The 17,220-nt window shown below is 15.7% G+C and overlaps 3 protein-coding genes across 3 annotated transcripts, besides 35 other annotated features; 2 read left to right on the forward strand and 1 right to left on the reverse strand. All coding sequences in view use genetic code 6, as the record gives it.

Annotated features, from left to right (window-relative positions):
- The first annotated feature begins 115 nt into the window (after positions 1 to 115).
- Positions 116 to 234: a microsatellite.
- Positions 118 to 164: a microsatellite.
- Positions 144 to 320: a microsatellite.
- Positions 152 to 220: a microsatellite.
- Positions 159 to 331: a microsatellite.
- Positions 212 to 332: a microsatellite.
- Positions 224 to 337: a microsatellite.
- Positions 338 to 661: 324 nt separating this feature from the next.
- Positions 662 to 696: a microsatellite.
- An 86-nt stretch (positions 697 to 782) lies between these two features.
- IMG5_166490 (hypothetical protein) lies at positions 783 to 1,991 on the forward strand (the record flags this gene model as incomplete). Its single annotated transcript, XM_004030117.1, has 6 exons — positions 783 to 828; positions 885 to 1,010; positions 1,065 to 1,417; positions 1,463 to 1,506; positions 1,602 to 1,632; positions 1,946 to 1,991. Coding segments are annotated over 6 exons (645 nt in total), but the record flags the coding sequence as incomplete, so codon positions are not given.
- Positions 1,992 to 2,293: 302 nt separating this feature from the next.
- Positions 2,294 to 2,344: a microsatellite.
- A 416-nt stretch (positions 2,345 to 2,760) lies between these two features.
- Positions 2,761 to 2,826: a microsatellite.
- A 222-nt stretch (positions 2,827 to 3,048) lies between these two features.
- Positions 3,049 to 3,163: a microsatellite.
- Positions 3,164 to 3,431: 268 nt separating this feature from the next.
- Positions 3,432 to 3,456: a microsatellite.
- A 1,553-nt stretch (positions 3,457 to 5,009) lies between these two features.
- Positions 5,010 to 5,058: a microsatellite.
- Positions 5,030 to 5,069: a microsatellite.
- Positions 5,070 to 5,285: 216 nt separating this feature from the next.
- Positions 5,286 to 5,316: a microsatellite.
- IMG5_166500 (hypothetical protein) lies at positions 5,294 to 10,004 on the forward strand (the record flags this gene model as incomplete). Its single annotated transcript, XM_004030118.1, has 7 exons — positions 5,294 to 5,908; positions 6,570 to 7,207; positions 7,258 to 7,449; positions 7,498 to 7,876; positions 7,927 to 8,233; positions 8,420 to 8,985; positions 9,105 to 10,004. The coding sequence occupies exons 1-7, from the start codon at positions 5,330 to 5,332 to the stop codon at positions 10,002 to 10,004; spliced, it is 3,561 nt and encodes a 1,186-aa protein (XP_004030166.1). The 5' UTR covers positions 5,294 to 5,329.
- Positions 5,910 to 5,973: a microsatellite.
- Positions 5,913 to 5,987: a microsatellite.
- Positions 6,048 to 6,087: a microsatellite.
- Positions 6,073 to 6,108: a microsatellite.
- Positions 6,236 to 6,264: a microsatellite.
- Positions 6,416 to 6,508: a microsatellite.
- Positions 6,426 to 6,499: a microsatellite.
- Positions 6,432 to 6,508: a microsatellite.
- Positions 8,987 to 9,065: a microsatellite.
- Positions 9,742 to 9,785: a microsatellite.
- A 127-nt stretch (positions 10,005 to 10,131) lies between the features above and the next one.
- Positions 10,132 to 10,174: a microsatellite.
- Positions 10,175 to 10,408: 234 nt separating this feature from the next.
- Positions 10,409 to 10,481: a microsatellite.
- Positions 10,482 to 10,825: 344 nt separating this feature from the next.
- Positions 10,826 to 10,860: a microsatellite.
- Positions 10,861 to 12,218: 1,358 nt separating this feature from the next.
- Positions 12,219 to 12,300: a microsatellite.
- A 946-nt stretch (positions 12,301 to 13,246) lies between these two features.
- Positions 13,247 to 13,840, reverse strand: IMG5_166510 (prefoldin subunit 5, putative; the record flags this gene model as incomplete). The annotated part of the gene is made up of 3 exons (XM_004030119.1): positions 13,247 to 13,479; positions 13,531 to 13,678; positions 13,763 to 13,840. 3 exons carry the CDS (start codon positions 13,838 to 13,840, stop codon positions 13,247 to 13,249), a joined length of 459 nt encoding a protein of 152 aa, XP_004030167.1.
- Positions 13,841 to 13,931: 91 nt separating this feature from the next.
- Positions 13,932 to 14,008: a microsatellite.
- Positions 13,932 to 14,011: a microsatellite.
- Positions 13,938 to 13,991: a microsatellite.
- A 304-nt stretch (positions 14,012 to 14,315) lies between the features above and the next one.
- Positions 14,316 to 14,353: a microsatellite.
- Positions 14,354 to 15,702: 1,349 nt separating this feature from the next.
- Positions 15,703 to 15,737: a microsatellite.
- Positions 15,738 to 16,807: 1,070 nt separating this feature from the next.
- Positions 16,808 to 16,841: a microsatellite.
- The last annotated feature ends 379 nt before the right edge of the window (positions 16,842 to 17,220 follow it).

Genomic DNA, 17,220 nt, shown 5'->3' on the forward strand with positions numbered 1-17,220 from the left:
GTACTTTTTATAAAGATAATGATAAAAACTAAGAATTTTTAAAATCTTTATGTGAATGTGTACTTAATACAGAATAAAATGAATAAAAAGACATTAATGAATAACAAATAGTAAAATTAAAATAAAAAAAATAATAATAAAAAATTATAAAATATAAAATAATATATCATATATTATTAAAAAATATTAATATTATATAATAAAATTAAAAATATATAAATTTTATATATATATATTCATATATAATATATCATATATTATTAAAAAATATAAATTAATATTATATAATATATTATAAATATATAAATTTATATATATATATTTATATATATTTATACATAATCTTTTAAATAATATTTTATATCCATTTTAATTTTATATTTTTATTTTTTTATAAATTATCTAAAACATACATTTTTATTATTTTTTTATATTATTTTAATCGTTTTTTATTTTGTCGTATTTATATTATTTTAATTTTTATTTATATAAATTTAATATTAAAAATAATTTTAAAATAAAAAACATTTTTAAATGAAACAATAATGTATTATTTTTTAATAAAATTTTTATTATAATTATTAAAAAGTTGAATAAAGTTCTCCTCATTCAGATAGAATCGAAAAATTAAAAAATTAATTAAAAAATATAAAAGTAACTTTAATAAATATATAAATAATAATAATTATAAAATAAATTAAGTTTGGTGTTGAAACTTAAAGAATAAATAAATATAAAAAAGCAGATGAACAATTAAATTAAATAATTGAATAATTTAACTAAGTAGATTAAGATTTAACAAATTCAGTAAATGGAATAAGAGATAGTGTAAAAAAAAAACTTTTATAATTAAAATATTTTTTATTTAAAATATATTATTAAAGCTTGTAAAATTAGATAAAATATTACAATAAGATAAAACAAATAACGATAATTTAATATTAGAAAGTAATTAAAATTAATCATAATTAGATAATAAATTTAAACAAGCAATATAAATAGAAATATAAGTTATATATATTTATTTTATTTAATTATTATATATAAAATATAATAAAATAAAGACAAATAATGATAACGAAAATAAATTTAATTTGAAATTTCAAGAATATTTTTAGAACATTAGAAATGATATTTTAAAGGAAAATTAATAAAGAAATTATTATGTAGATAGTCTTTTCTAATCCCTTTAAATTGATTTACCTTAAATTGAAGAAGCAATTAAAAAAGCTTAAATATAAAGATAAAAGGGAGATGAAAATATTATGGAAATTACAACTGAAGAGTTAAATAATTTAAATGAAACTATTGTTAATGAAAGAATTCTTAAAGAAGAATCAGAAGCAGCTATTTTTGATATGCTTAAGGATGTCGTTAATAGAGTTAAAATAGAATTAGAAAGTGAAAAGAAAAACAGGTTTTTTTTTACACATATTTTTATAATTTTTTTTTTTTTTTATAGAGAAAATACTGAAGAGCATATTTTAAATTTATTAGAAGAAATATGTTAAAAAATATAAAAAATATCTTAATATTGAATAATTTTATATAATCATTTTTATGAAAAAAAATTATAAAATTTTAATATATAATTTTATTAGAAATTTTAGAAATTAGATATTTAATATTTAAGTTATATTTTAAAATATTTATTAATTAAAATATATATATATAAGTATATTTAATTAAATATATTAAAATTTTACCATAGAAAAATTTAAATTTAATTTATTTTATTTTCTTATATTTATTTTTGAAATTCTATACTGCCTAAAAGATAAAGATATAAAAAATTGGCAAAAAAAAAAAAGAAATAAATTGAGTAAATGGATATAAATATTTACGAAAACATAGAATAAAAAGAATATAAACAATCAAATAAAGTATTAAAAAAACAATATTTTTTAAAAATATCTATGCATTTTTTTTTTGATAATGTAAAAAGACTTAAGAAGAAATAAAAAATTTACATTGCAAGAAGATTTAAGTGAATTATAAAGATCAATTTATATATTAAATAAAGGAAACAATATTTAAAAATATTCAGTATAATAAAATATGAAATATATATATTTTTATTAACTTAAAGATTTAATAATATAAAAAAAGATATATTCAAGATTACACATTATATTTAAAGAAGATGATGCTTTTAAGAAACTTATAAAAATTATTTATGTATTAAAAAAAATATATTGAAAATTAATTTTAAATAAGAATGATATAACTAATTAAGATAAAAACTCATAAATATAAGCAAGTATAAGTTTGAAAAAATACATAATGTAATAGGTAATTTTAATTAAAAATAATTAATTTTAAAAAAAATACTTATATTTTAATTTTAAATTAGGATTTAGATGAATAATATATAATTTCAATTTATTAATTAACAATAAAAATGTTAAAATAATAAAATTTATAAGTTTTAGATTAATGGGTTATGTTATTTAAAGTGAAAATTTATTATATATATAAAAAAAATATTATAAATTAAATATATATAATATATATTATTTTAATATAAATTAAATTATTATTTTATTATTGAAAATTAATGAATCATATATATTTAATAAATAAAAAAGGAATTAATTTAAATAATAAATTATGATTTAATTGAACAAGAATTAAAATAATTAATATTATTATTAAATAATAATAATTAATCAATAGAAAGTCGTTACATATCTTGTAGAATGATTGGATTTATAGCGGAAGTAAATAATAGATTATTATATATAAAAAATAAAAATTATTTATATAATATTTATAATTATATAAATATATATATATATATATATATATATATATATATATATATATTTACAAAATTTTAATATGGTAAATTATTTAGCTAATTTATAAAAGTATCAGAAAGGGAAGATAAATGGTTAATTACTATAAAGATGCTTGATGGTTAGTTTAGACATTAATTATTAGATTAGAAAAATAATGACATAAGAAGTAATTCTTAAAGTCTGTTAATAAATAACATAGGAAAAATTAGAAAATGATATATTTGATTAGGTAACTAAATTAAAAAAAATATATGTATATATATTTTAATATAAATATATATATATATATATATATATTATATATATAATTATATATATATTTTTTTTTATATACATATATATTTTTATATTTATATATTATAATTAGATTCTTTAACTTGCATATGATTCTGGAATTAATATTAAATGTGCTGGTCTCGAATTAATTTTTAACATTTCTTTACTAATTTCAAATAGCAATCGTCTTAATTAAATTTCTAATTTATTTATTGAGGCATTAGAAAATTAAACAGAAAAAATATAAATCAGAATGTCTCTTATAATTGGAAAAGCATTAAAAAACATACATTAATATTTTTTTAAAGAATAAAATAATCATACTTTATTATTAAAAAGTATTACAGTAATAATTTTTTTTTATTTTTTTTATTTTTTTATTAACATAAAAAATATTATAAGAATTATATGAGTCATAAAAATTAAAAAGTAAGAATAAATTCTGCTTAAAGTTTAATTTAATTAATAGAATTTATTGATATAAATATTTTTTTTGATAATATTAAATAAAATTATATTTAATGTATTTTAAATGATTAATGTATTGATGTTAGGTTATAATATGTAAGCTATTTTAATTAATTTATTACTTATTTTAGTCACGAAGATTAAATAAATTAACTTATATAATTATTTGTTTAAATCTTAAACGATAAACATAAACAAATTACATAAAAAATAATCGAAAATATTGATTCTATAATACTTTACTTTACCAAAAATAATAAAAAAGATGAATATTTTTTAAATATAATATAAAGATTTTACGATGCCCTTTAAAAAAACTGGAATTAAAAAACATTATATCTATAAAAACTCCATAAGTATAAAAAAATAAATATTATATACATAAACTTAAATAAAAAAAAGTTATATTCATGTGTTTGATTTGAGGTTATTTTATGAAATACATATACCTTGCATATTAAAATCTATAAAAGTAGATGTTGAAAAAGTAAAAAAAGAAGGAATAAAAATATTAGTAAAATACATAAGTATAAATTATCATATAGATATAACCTAATACTTAATATAAAAATTAATAAAAAAACTATACAATTCTCCCGTATGTTTTTTAAGATTATAATTTGTGAATTTTATACAAGAATGTTGTGACAAGTTTTCATCTTTATTTTTCTTTAAATACAATTTATTTATAATTTTAGATTTATATAAAGACCCAGTACCTAATATATTAATAAAATTAGCCTAAATATTAGAAAAAATATACATTATTTTAATAATTAGTAATTAAGATAATTAATCATAATAATTTCTCGAAAAAATATAATTAATTTTTAAAAATCTTACAAACAATAAAGATAAAGACGTGAGATTTTTTTCATAAATAACTCAATAAAAAATCCTTGAAATTTAATAAAAAATCAATACTAAATAATTTCTTGAATTTGATAAAAGTAAATAAGATAATGAAGAATAATTATTAAAACTAAATCTTTAAAAAAATATTGATGATTTTTAACTTAATTGTAAACCTCTAAATTTATCTATTTATAATTCTAAAAAAAGATTATCTATTAGAATTATTAGTAATACTAATTCTCCAGGATCTAATTCTTCTGTAAAATCTTTAAATTATAAATAATAAGCTTCTTCATTTTCTTAATTATCTAAATTTAATTCTGTCAATAATAATAATACAAATAGTACTAATTAAGCTATTAAATTACCTTAGATTAATTCTGGTTTTACAAAAAAAACAATCGATTATAAAAAATTCAGTTTAAAAAAAAAATTAAATCTTTAGCAAATTAATAAAACTTGTAATAATAATTATTAATTTAACAAAAAATGAATTTTTTTTTCCTACTTTCTAATTATTTTTTTTAAATTTAATAAAACGAATATTTTTATTTTTTTATATATATATATATTATTTTTATTTATTACATTTTATATTAAAGTTTAGATTTTTTAATTTTTTTTTGGGTTTTTAATTTTTATTTTATTTTAGTTTTTTTTTTTTTTTAAAAAAAAAAAAATTTAAAAAAATAAATAAAAGAATACTTTAATTAAAAAAAAATGTATAAAAATTTACTATAAGTCAAAAAGCGTGCATAATAAAAAGAAACCATGAAAATGGACCCCGATATAACAGTAACACTAGAAGACGTTAAAAAATATTTAAAAGAACACAAAGAGTTATTAATAAATGATAAAAACAAATTCACAGCCGAAACGTAACAAAAATCAAGCAAATAAATCATAGCAAATAAATATTATATAGACTTATGATGTTATTAGATAACGATAAACTAGCAGCTTTAGAAGATGAGTTTAACGAACATCCAAACGGTATAGAATTAGCGAATTTTGTATGGTTAATGAAATGTGCTATAATGCACTCTTAAGAAGAGAAATATGAATTAATAAACGGCCTAATAAAATTATTTGAAGACATAGATATAAATGGCGATTAACATATGGAATGGAGTGAATTTACATAATATATAATAGACGCTGTAATTGGAGAAAAAGATGCTATATTTTTTGACGCAAGATTTGAAAGGGAAAGAGAAATGACAGAATAAGAAATTTTCGATAGGGCATACTCTAAAAAATCAAAGAGATATTTTCCTTGCAAATATTTTGATAATATGAACCATTAAGGCCATATTATAAAAGCTATATATTCTCCTCATATAGATGCAGTAATTTCTTTAGAATAAAATTCATCAAAGTTAAAATATTATTATACAGAATGTAAAGAAATTGAAATTTAATAAAAAAAAGTAATAATTTAACCACCAGCAGAGGATAAACTACAACCTTTTATAATTGATTTTACTATAGCTGAATAATTAAACACTGTAAATATATATAATAAAATAAATATATAAATATAATATATATAAATATAAAATATATAAATATATTTATATTTATATAATAATAAATATTATCTAATAAATTTTACATATAAATTTTATTATTTACAAAATATTATAAATAAATATTATTTTATTTATAAATATGTTATTTCTATTTAATTTGTTATTTTATTCTAATTATTTAAATATGTGATTATTATTATTTTTTTATAATAATTATAATTAACATATAAAGTATACTTAGATTAATATATAATTAAGCTTTTTAAAATTTTAATAAATTTTATTATTATTATATTAATTTTAATAAATAATTTATTCATAAATAATTTATTTTGCTATAAAATGATATATCTATAATCAACTTTTTTATTTATATAATTATTATTTAGAATAATTAATTTTAATAAGATATAATAACAGATGTTAATATTTATATATTTATTATTAAATAGCTATTTTAAAATAGTAAAAATAGAAAAGAATAATAAATAAATATAAAAATATATAATTATATAAATATTTATTTTTATAATATATAATTATATATATATATATTTATATTAATATTTAATATATTTTTTTTTTAATTTATATTATATATCTCATTTATATAATATTTATATATTTACTCTATTAGATTGCAATAGTTGCATCAAACAGGTAATTTTATTTTTGGGAAAATAATTTATCAATGCGCTGTATTAAAATATTTAAACATGATGTTTTATAAACTGGAATCTTCTATTTACCAATTCATAAAATGTGGATAACTGCAGGAGCTGATTATAATATTCGAACTTGGAAATTTAACTAATTTTAAGATTAAGAAAAAATACATCATGATAAATTAATGATTGCCCATCTTAAAACAATCACTAAAATTGAAGAATTAATGTCTCCTCGATTAATTGCTAGTTCTTCTTTAGACGGAAAAATAAAATTATGGGACTTAACTGATCCTTCAAATCCTCCAATACTTATTACAGAACTTAGAGACCCTAATTCAAGTATTAGAGGTGTTTTAGGTTTAACATATTCATGTCATTATGGTTCTAATTTATTAAGTTATGGATTTGATTATCATATTAATATTTGGTGTCCAGAAGTGTCAATTACAAGACCTTTTATTGGAAAGCTAGAAGGACATAGTAGTTTAGTTTAAATTTGTAAATTTATGGACTTTTCTCCTAATGTTATTTCTGTAGATGATAAATGTAATGTTAGAATTTGGGATATTAGAGGAATGAATACTATTCAAGTAATAAATTCTGACGGGTATATTGTTTTATTAAATAAATTATTTATTTTTTTCTATATTAAAAAAGTTAATTTTCAATAATTTATGATGCTTGTATAATTTATAGTTAAAAAAAAGATATGTTTATTTTAACAGGAAAAAGGTTAGCATTTTTTGAAAACCTTTAATTTTCAGGAAAAAAATTAAATATAAACGACGATGTTTATCCTTTATCTATACAATTTAATTATTATTATAAATAATTTTGTATTTTAACAAAGTAAAAATAAAAATATAATAAACTATTTTAAATAAAAAAAATAAAAAGAAATGATATGAGAATGTATGATGCCATGACAGGAAAATTAAAAAAAGTTTTCAATGATTTATAAGACGAAAAATATCCTGTTGATTTATCCACATTTTGTTTAGGAGCTCGTTAAAGGAAGTTTTTTGTCGCTGATAATGTAGGTTTAATCCGCTAATATAATATGAAAAACGGTTCTTAATTAAAATTAGTTAATACAACAGATGAAACTGAAAGTTAAGATTTTACTAAAAAACAAATAACGATAAAAAAAAAAGAAAATAATTAAATATCTTAAATATTATATCTAACAGAAGAAAAATTATTAATAGCCTCATATTGGGATTCTACAGTAAGAATTTATGACGAAGAAGATTCAGAAGAAACAGTTTTGTTAAAAGTAACATTTATTATTTAAAAAAATAATAATAATATTATAACAACAAAAAGATTATGACAGGTGGCCATAAAGATAGTGAAATAACCACATTAACATATTCTGAGAAATTCAAATTAATAGCAAGTGCTTCAAGTAACGGTTATATAGCCATATGGGAATTCGAAACTGGAAAACTAGAAAGTATACTAGTCGCAAGGGAAAAAGGTGACATAACAACCATGTCATTTGGTGAACCATATCCTATATTAATAACTGGAGGTACTTCAGGAGTATTAAATATATGGGGAATAAAGGGCGCTCCTACATAATATATATATAGAAGTATAGGGAGATTTATAAACAGTTATTCTGAAAATGGTATAAATTAAATAAACATTTCAATATCATTTATAATTTGCGAAACTTCAATATAATCAGGAGTTGAAAGAATGCAAGAAAATGATTAATTCGTTCATTAATAAGGAACTGGTTTTGACCCAATAATTTAAGAAGAAAAAAAGGAAGAATAAAATGTCAAAAAAAAAAAATATGATATAACATCAGATAAAATTAAGGAAAATCTTCTTGTTTTTCCAACTGAAAACGTAGTTTTTTTTAATGAAAACGACAATTTTTATTCTAATAGTAATTAATAATCAACTGCCGCAAATAGTGTTAATGCAGGTGAAAAATACTTCGAAAAGTAAATCGATTATCAATATTATTATAAATAATATGAAACTACTCGAGAAGAAAATAAAAGAAGATTCTATGTAGTAGTTGGGGATTAAAAAGGGATGGTTCATGTATGGAATTTGACTGAATATTTACAAAAAAGGAATATAATTCCTATTAAAAATGATAAAAAGAAAAAATATTAATAATTAAGAAGAAAAGATTTCATCAATGCTTCCAAAACAGTCGATTTTATACTTTCTTCACCAGAAAGAAGAAATGAAAAATTGCCTTTCTATACTCATGCTTTTAACTCTATACTTATTAAAAGATGGACTGCTCATTAAAATCTTATTAATTTTATACTCAGAATACCTTAACCTTTATGTTATGCTACATGTTCATAAGATAAATGTGTGAAATTTTTTAATTTATAAGGTGATTGTTGGGCTAATGTATATATATATATATATATATATATATATATATATATAATATATATATATATATATATATATATATATATATATATATAATTTTATATATTAATTATATATTATTAAAAAAATAAAAGATTAGTTTAGTTAAATTTGGAAAAAATTAATGGAGCTTTCCATTTGATTGGGTAGAATATAAATTATAAGATATGAAATAAGTATTTGAATAGTTAGAAAATTTAGAAAACTAACAATTAAATGATGAAGATTAAAATAAAATAAAATTAAAGTATTTAAGTAATTAGTACTTTCAAGAAAATACATTTGAAAAAGTAAAAGAAGAAAAATATAATAGAATATTTCCTCCAAAAGTCATAAGTTAAGAAGAATAAGAAATTATAGAAAAAAAGGAACTTTATACATATAAATATAAACCAAAACCATATATAGATCCTATTTCTTAATTAAAAAAATAAATAAAAGAAGAAGATGAACTTGCTAAAATAAGAGATAAGAAAAAAGAACCTTTTAAAAAAATAAAAGTAATAGAAGAATATGTTTAAGAAGATGTCAATTCTATTAAATAATTTTATAATGCAGCTCCAAAAACTAAAAATTATTTGTTCTAAAATACTAATTTGTAATATTTTAATAATAACCTAGAACTAATATAATAAGGATAAAAAATTGATATTAATTAAAATAGAGTTAGTACTTCTACATCAAAAAAAGAAAATAAAAATGATAATTAATCAAAAATAAGATAATAATGTGAATTTATAATATATATTTTTAATTTATTTTATTATTTTTATTTAGAAAAAAAGAACCTAGTATAATTAATAAATTATTAGAAAATATATAATAAAAACATACATAAACTACAATTTAATCTAATAAAAACTTATTAAATAAAACTAATATAAGTTTCTAAAAATAAAATAATGATATTTATAAAAAGTATAGCTTTTAAAAATTATAACCTTTAGTAAAAGACGAATCGTATTTATATATATAAATATTTATACTTTTATTGAAAATATTTTTTAAAAAAGTAAATATTATTCAAGCAAAGATATTAAATACTAATAAGGAGAAGCAAGTAGATTAGTTAGAATGGCAACTAATTAATATACTTTTTAATAAGAATCATAAGCTCCATTAAAATATAATTAAGACAATTAATAAATATAAGAAAGAAATTAATTCTATACTAATTTAGCGAATTAATATGATGAATAATTCAAAAAAATATAAAAGATAAAGTAAAAGAATAGAAAAATAGTTATGATAGTGACGATTCGGAATAGAAAAAAAGAAAGAAACATAATGGTTTAAAAATAGTGGCTTCTAGCAACTTTTTATATAATCCTAATAGAAATAAACATAAAATACTTAAAACAGGCGAAAAAATATATGTTATAGAATAAGATGGATGAACTATTTTATATTAAAAAATAAAAAAAAAAAATATGTATATTTTTAATAATTAAAAAAAAAAAAAAAATGTATATAACTTTTTTTTTTTTGTAATTAAAAAAAAGTTACATATATATAAATAAGTTTTTTATTTGTTTTTTTATTTTTTTTCAATTTTAATTATTATTAGTTTTTCTCATAAATAATCTTATTTTCTTTATTTAATTATTTTTTGTTTAAATAAAATAATTTTTTTGTTTTTAAAAAATAAATAATAATAATATTCAATTACTTATTCATATTCTTTTTTTATTTGATTCTTTATTAAAACTCAATTCTTTTTTTTTCTTCTTCTTTTTTTTTTTTAACTTCAGGTAATTATTCGTAATTTTTTTATGCAAATTTTTTATAATCTTTCTTATCAACCTTTAAAAAATAAAAAAAAACAAAAAACAAAAAAACAAACAAACAAAATTAAACCACAATTAAAAAATAAAAAAAATATATACTTTAACTTTTATTCCATATATAAGTCTATTTAAAAGTTCTTAAGATGGTTCTTTAATTTATTTTTTATCCTATAAAATTTCTATATTTTTCTATTTTTATCTTTCTCATTTTTAGTGTTTCTAACTTCATGTCTAAAATTATTATTTTCATCAATATTATAAAAAGTAGAATTTCTCATTGATAAATTATACGAAAAATCTTTTTACATACTTCCTTATCTTTTCATAAACGATTTTCTGATTTAAATTAATTCTTCTTTTGTTTTTCCTTAATATTAATATTAATCACTAAATTATTATTATTATTATTTTCTATCTAATTTATCAAACAATTAGCTTTTCTTTCTTTTGAAAGCATCTGCTAAACTCTCCTTTTATAAACCCAAATCTTATGATCTTTAAGAACCAAAATTATTATTTTCTTTAAAAATATTTTAATTATTATTTCCTTAATCATTATTCTAAACTCCAAAAACACTACTTTATTTAAAATAATTATTTAGTTGTTATTTTTTTATTTATTTTTATATATCTATTTCATTATTAGAATTATTTTATATTTCTTATTTTCTCATTTATTAATAAGTATTATTTTTATTACTTTAGTAATTCAATAAATCATCTTGTTCATTTGTTTCTCGTTTCCTTTCTATTTCATTTATTTATTTTGTGTAAAATACTGATTGTTTTCCTATATAATTCTTAAATTCTTATTTAAATCTTTCTTTTATTTAATCCATATCTTAGTTTTCGTCAGTTTCTATATTGTATTTTGTAGTTTATGCTTTATTGTCCCATTTCTTTCTTTAAATTGATAATATTTAATCATCATTATTATTTTTTTAAGTATAATTATTCATTGATAATAATTGTGAGTTTGAGCCATTTTATTACATTGTTCCAGTATTAGGAGTTTAAATATTTTCTTTATAATTAAATGTACTTAAGAATTTTTTTCTTGAATCAAATTATTAATTAAAAGGTAAATTATTGTAATCATTATAAAATTAAATATCGTTTTCTTTATAATGTTCAATATATTAATTATTTTTATTATTTTATAATTATTAGAAATCATTTTATATATAATTATTATGTTATTTTTAAACATTTTAATTTTTAACGTTTGAAAATTAACTATGATTTCTAACATTTAAAACTGAGTTTTAATTATAAAAAGTTTTATTTTCATCTTTTTAAATATAATTTTGATGATTTAAAATTTAGCTATTTTTTTAATATTGATATTAATTATTCGCATTTATTTATTATTTAATAATTTAATCTTAATAAAATTATTTATCATTAATAGATACATGAAACTATTATTATTATTATTATTATTATTATATTATTATTATTATTATTATTACTATTACTATGTTTATGATTATTATTATGATTAAGACTATGATTTTATTTTGCATATATTTTTTTATGAGTTATTTTTATAGTTTAATGATGTTTTTTGCATTTATTAATATCCATTAAAACTGTTATTTTTTACTAATTTATTTATAAATAAATCATTATTTACATTATTATTTTATTTTTGCTAAAATTAATTTTCTTTATATTATTCTTCTTAATGATCTTTCTATAATATATCTTCGTAAGATAATTTACTTTAATCTGAAAAAGATTTATCTTAATAATTTTAATATTATCTTATAAAAAATTAAAAAAAATATTATTTATTTTGTTTTTAAAATATAATTATATTTTATAATGAAAAATATTTTTATTTTAATATACATTTTATTGTTTTTAAAAGCACTGTTTTTATATTCAAATATATTATTTAATGTTTACGGTGATTAATTGTATTATTTTAAATATTTGTTCATTTCTTTTGTTTTATTTTTTTGTATTTAAATTTAAGTATATTTAAATATATATTTTGATTGTTGAATTTTATTTTCATATATAATTAACTAATTTTTTATTTATTTATTATATATATGCATAGTAAATAATTTTTTAAATACTAAAATATTAATATAAAAACCTAGTTTTAAAAATTAATGATAAAAAAGAATATTTAAAATATAAAATTAAATAATAATTAACCCATTAATTTATATATATATATCTATTTTTTTATAAAGTAAGTTTATATAATATTTTATTAAACAAAAATTTATAAGTTATTATAAAAAATATTAAATACATATCTCTTATATATACTTATATATTTTATGAATAAAATATTACATTTATGATAAACTTATTTATATTTAATATTTGGTTTTTTTTTTTTTAAATAAAAAAAAACAAATATTTATTTAATAACAAATAAATTTAAATAATAATATTAAATATCTTCTTAGTCAATTTTCGCATAAAACATATCATTATTTTTTTTACATTTCTTATTGATATAAAGCATATTTTTTCTATATTTCAAAATTAATTTTATCTAAAAAGTTAGCTTTTTAAGAAATTAAGGTTGTAAGCTTCTCTTAACTATCCCTAATCATTTCTAATTTTCTATTACAAAATTAATGTGCTTAAACTAAATTTCTTTCAACATAATATCCAGTTCCGTAATCGATTATTACTTTTCCATCATTTTATAAACTTCCTTTATTTTTGTTAATGTTTTTTAATATTCATAAAAATATTATATTATTACCTGGAACATATAAACTACTCGAAATTGGAACAAGTAATTCTTAATCTTATTAAGCATTTTCTAAAGTTTTTATAATTTGTTTTGATTCTTCGTATTTACTAATTGCTACTTTAAATTAATTTAGAGATTAATTTAAAACTTGTATTTCCTAAATAAATAAAATTATAAATTTTATGAATTAATATATAATATTTTTAAATATGATTAAGAATTATTATTCTAGTATATATACTTCTTCTAAACTTCTTTTAACTTCAGTAAGTTATTATGGATTTAATTTATCAAGTGGAATTGGTTTTTAATCAGTCATTTACTTTTATATGTATTTTTTATATTATATAAATAAAATATCTAATTTTAAAAAAATATATTTTTTCGTAAAATATTAAAAAAAAAATGAAATTAAAATATATATATTAATATAATTATATATAAATATATATATGTATATATATATATATTTAAACATATATTATTAAAAAAAATTATAATTAATATTGATTATATATATTAAGTTTTAAAATTAAAAATTTTTTATTAAGTATCAAATTATAATAATTGTTTATATAAAAATTTAAAAACATATAATTATATAATTAACTTAGTATTAATATATATATATATATATAATATATAATTCATATAAAAATATAACTATATTAAAAAAAAAATATACTAATTTATATAAATATTTATAATAATTATAAAAAATATTTAAAATATATTAACATTTTAAATAAATATTAAGATTTTTTTTTGATTTACTAATTAATTTTTATTGATAATATTATTATTATTATTATTATTATTATTATTATTATTACTTTCTCTTTTGAATATTTATTTCATTATATATTATCATAATCTTCACTTTAATTTAAATTGTATTTTTATTTTTAGTAATTTAATTTTCTAGTAGAAGACTCTAAACCATTTTAATCATTTAAGGCCTATAAAAAGTTATAATTTAATCTTGGTGAAAAAATTGATAATTCTTATTAAACATTATCACATGAAAATACTTTTAATATTGGCGTATCTATATTATTTCTTAGGGTATTTTTAATATTAAAATTTTTATCCTATATTTCTTTTTATGAATTTTCCGGATGAGTTTTGACATCATCATATTCCGAAGAAGAAGAATAATCCGATAGAGATATAATACTTTAATTATTGCTTTTTTATGGAATTTAAAGATAATTTTTTTTTTCCTTAACTAATAAAGCCAATATTTTAAAATAAAAGTAAAACAAAATTTAATTTTACAATTATCCAAATACAAAAGAAAATCATTATTATTTTTCTATTGAATAGCAAAGTTATCTTCCTCCATAAGATTTTCTTCTATAATTTTATTTAAAATGTATTGTTATTAATTAAAGGCTTTTTTCTTTTATTATTATTAAATATCATATTTTTTATACATTTAATTAATCAAATTAAACATATCAACTTACTATTCACTACAAAATAAGCAAATAGTATTAAATTTTTAATTTTAAACATAAAAATTTTGAAAATTCTCAACATTTATATTATCTTCGATTCTTCCTTAAAAAGTTTTTTATTATTCTTTTATGTATTTTTAAAATATTTCTTCTATATTTTTCTCTCCTGAACATATTAAACCAATTTATCCATTACATAAATCACATTTTACATTCATTATTCTTAATAAATAACCTCCTATATGTCTTTATATTATTTTAATTAAGTTAGCTCTTCTAAGCCAGTATTTTAATATTAATTGTATTCTTTGAATTTAATTTACATTTAACTTTTTAAACATATTATCTTTAATCAACATTTCTTATTATAGGTTTAGATTCTACTCATTATTATTGTCTTTTATCTGAATTTTGCATCCAAATTTTTATTAAAGAATATATATTAAATGTGATCTATTTTAAGTTATTAATTGTATATTTTCTTTATAATTTAGAATTTAATCTAAATTACGATTAAACCACCAAAGATTAGATTTTACATAATTTTTTAAGAAATTTTCATCTTAATATTAATTTTATTCTAAATAAGGTTTGAGTTCTTACATTTTTATTTAACCATCTTTAATTTACTTTAATTTTTTTAAATTTAATTTTAAAGATTTTATATTAAATAGATTTTAAGGTATTTATTATTAATTATCTATAGATTTGATATCTTTACTTTTATTTGATTATTTTTTTATTTATTTTTTTTTAAAAAAAAAAGAAATTTTTTTAATTTATATTTACTCTTCTTCTTTTTAATCATCATATTTTTTTTATATTTATTAACATAAATAATTCTAAATACTTAAATCTTAATATTGTAATTCTTCTATTTATAATTAAAGAAATTGTTTGAAATAAATATTTTTAGAAATTTGTTTTAAATATCTAATTTCTTCTATATTATATTTATTTAAAATACATGTATTTAACATTCCAAACTTTTAATTTTATATAAAGTTATTTCCTAATACTCTTTCTCTGAAGGTTTATAATTTATTAGGACTATTAAAAAAATTTTATAGAGTATATTTATTTGGTGAAGCTATTGTCTAAATTATTGCTTCTAAATTAGATTATTAAAATTAATTTTATGACTAAAATATATTATTATCAATAATTCTATTTTATTAAATTTAATCATATTATTTAATAAAATGTTCCTTTTTTTCAGTTGCTTTATTATTTATTTTCCATATAGAAGTATTATTATATAAAAAAAGTATAAATCTACTAAAAAAGGCACAAAACCCAACCCAAAATATTATTAAAATTAAAAACATTTATATATCTCCAAATAAATTATATTTTTAAATTATACAAGTTTATATTCCTATAATACAACAAACACCTCCTTTTTTTTTAATAAAATAATAATATATATAGTTATATATTTATATAAAGAAATACCTCCTATATATGTTGATAAAGAGAAATAAAATTAAGAACTATAACACCATAAATCTATATTTTAAAGACCGAATTCAATATCTTTTAAAAAATCATCTTCACTGTCAACTTTCCAATCTGTTTTTCTGTTTTGAAATCGTTCTTTTATAACTTTTCCATAATCAAGTACATTTATTTCATAAAATTATTCGATTACTTAAAGAAATAGAATATCTATAAAAATCTAGAAAGGTATAATGATAATATTAAATAAAAAATAAAATATAATTCCTTCTTTTGATATATTCCATTTAGGAGGCATTAAATTTTCATCAAAATAAATCCAAGTTATTATTATCGAAATAGGCTTTTATATAAAAAAAAATATGCATATATATATATTTATACATATTATATTTTTACATAATACATAATTGTAAATGTATTGTTTGAAAAGCAAGTATATTATTTTATTTCAGGATCAAAACTTTTTTCTTGGTTTATTTATTTTTTCTTAATTGGATTATGTTTATATTAATAATTTTTCTAGTTTTAATTTTCATATATTTATTTGTATATTTTCTCGTAACAATCTGATTCAAATGAAACTTCATTTAAAGAATCTGATTTCTATTCAACAATTGTTCCTTATTTTTCTAAATTTGAAATTGTCTTTATTTCTAATTATTTAATAATTATATTTGAAAACATTATTCAAAAAGTATATTTAAATATTATTTTTTTTAATATAATACCGTTTTGATATTCTATTGTTTCAAAACTTTCTTCTTAATATATATCAGAA

Source organism: Ichthyophthirius multifiliis, assembly GCF_000220395.1.
Source record: "Ichthyophthirius multifiliis unplaced genomic scaffold scaff_1120509251241, whole genome shotgun sequence".
Classification (NCBI taxonomy): Eukaryota; Ciliophora; class Oligohymenophorea; order Hymenostomatida; genus Ichthyophthirius; species Ichthyophthirius multifiliis.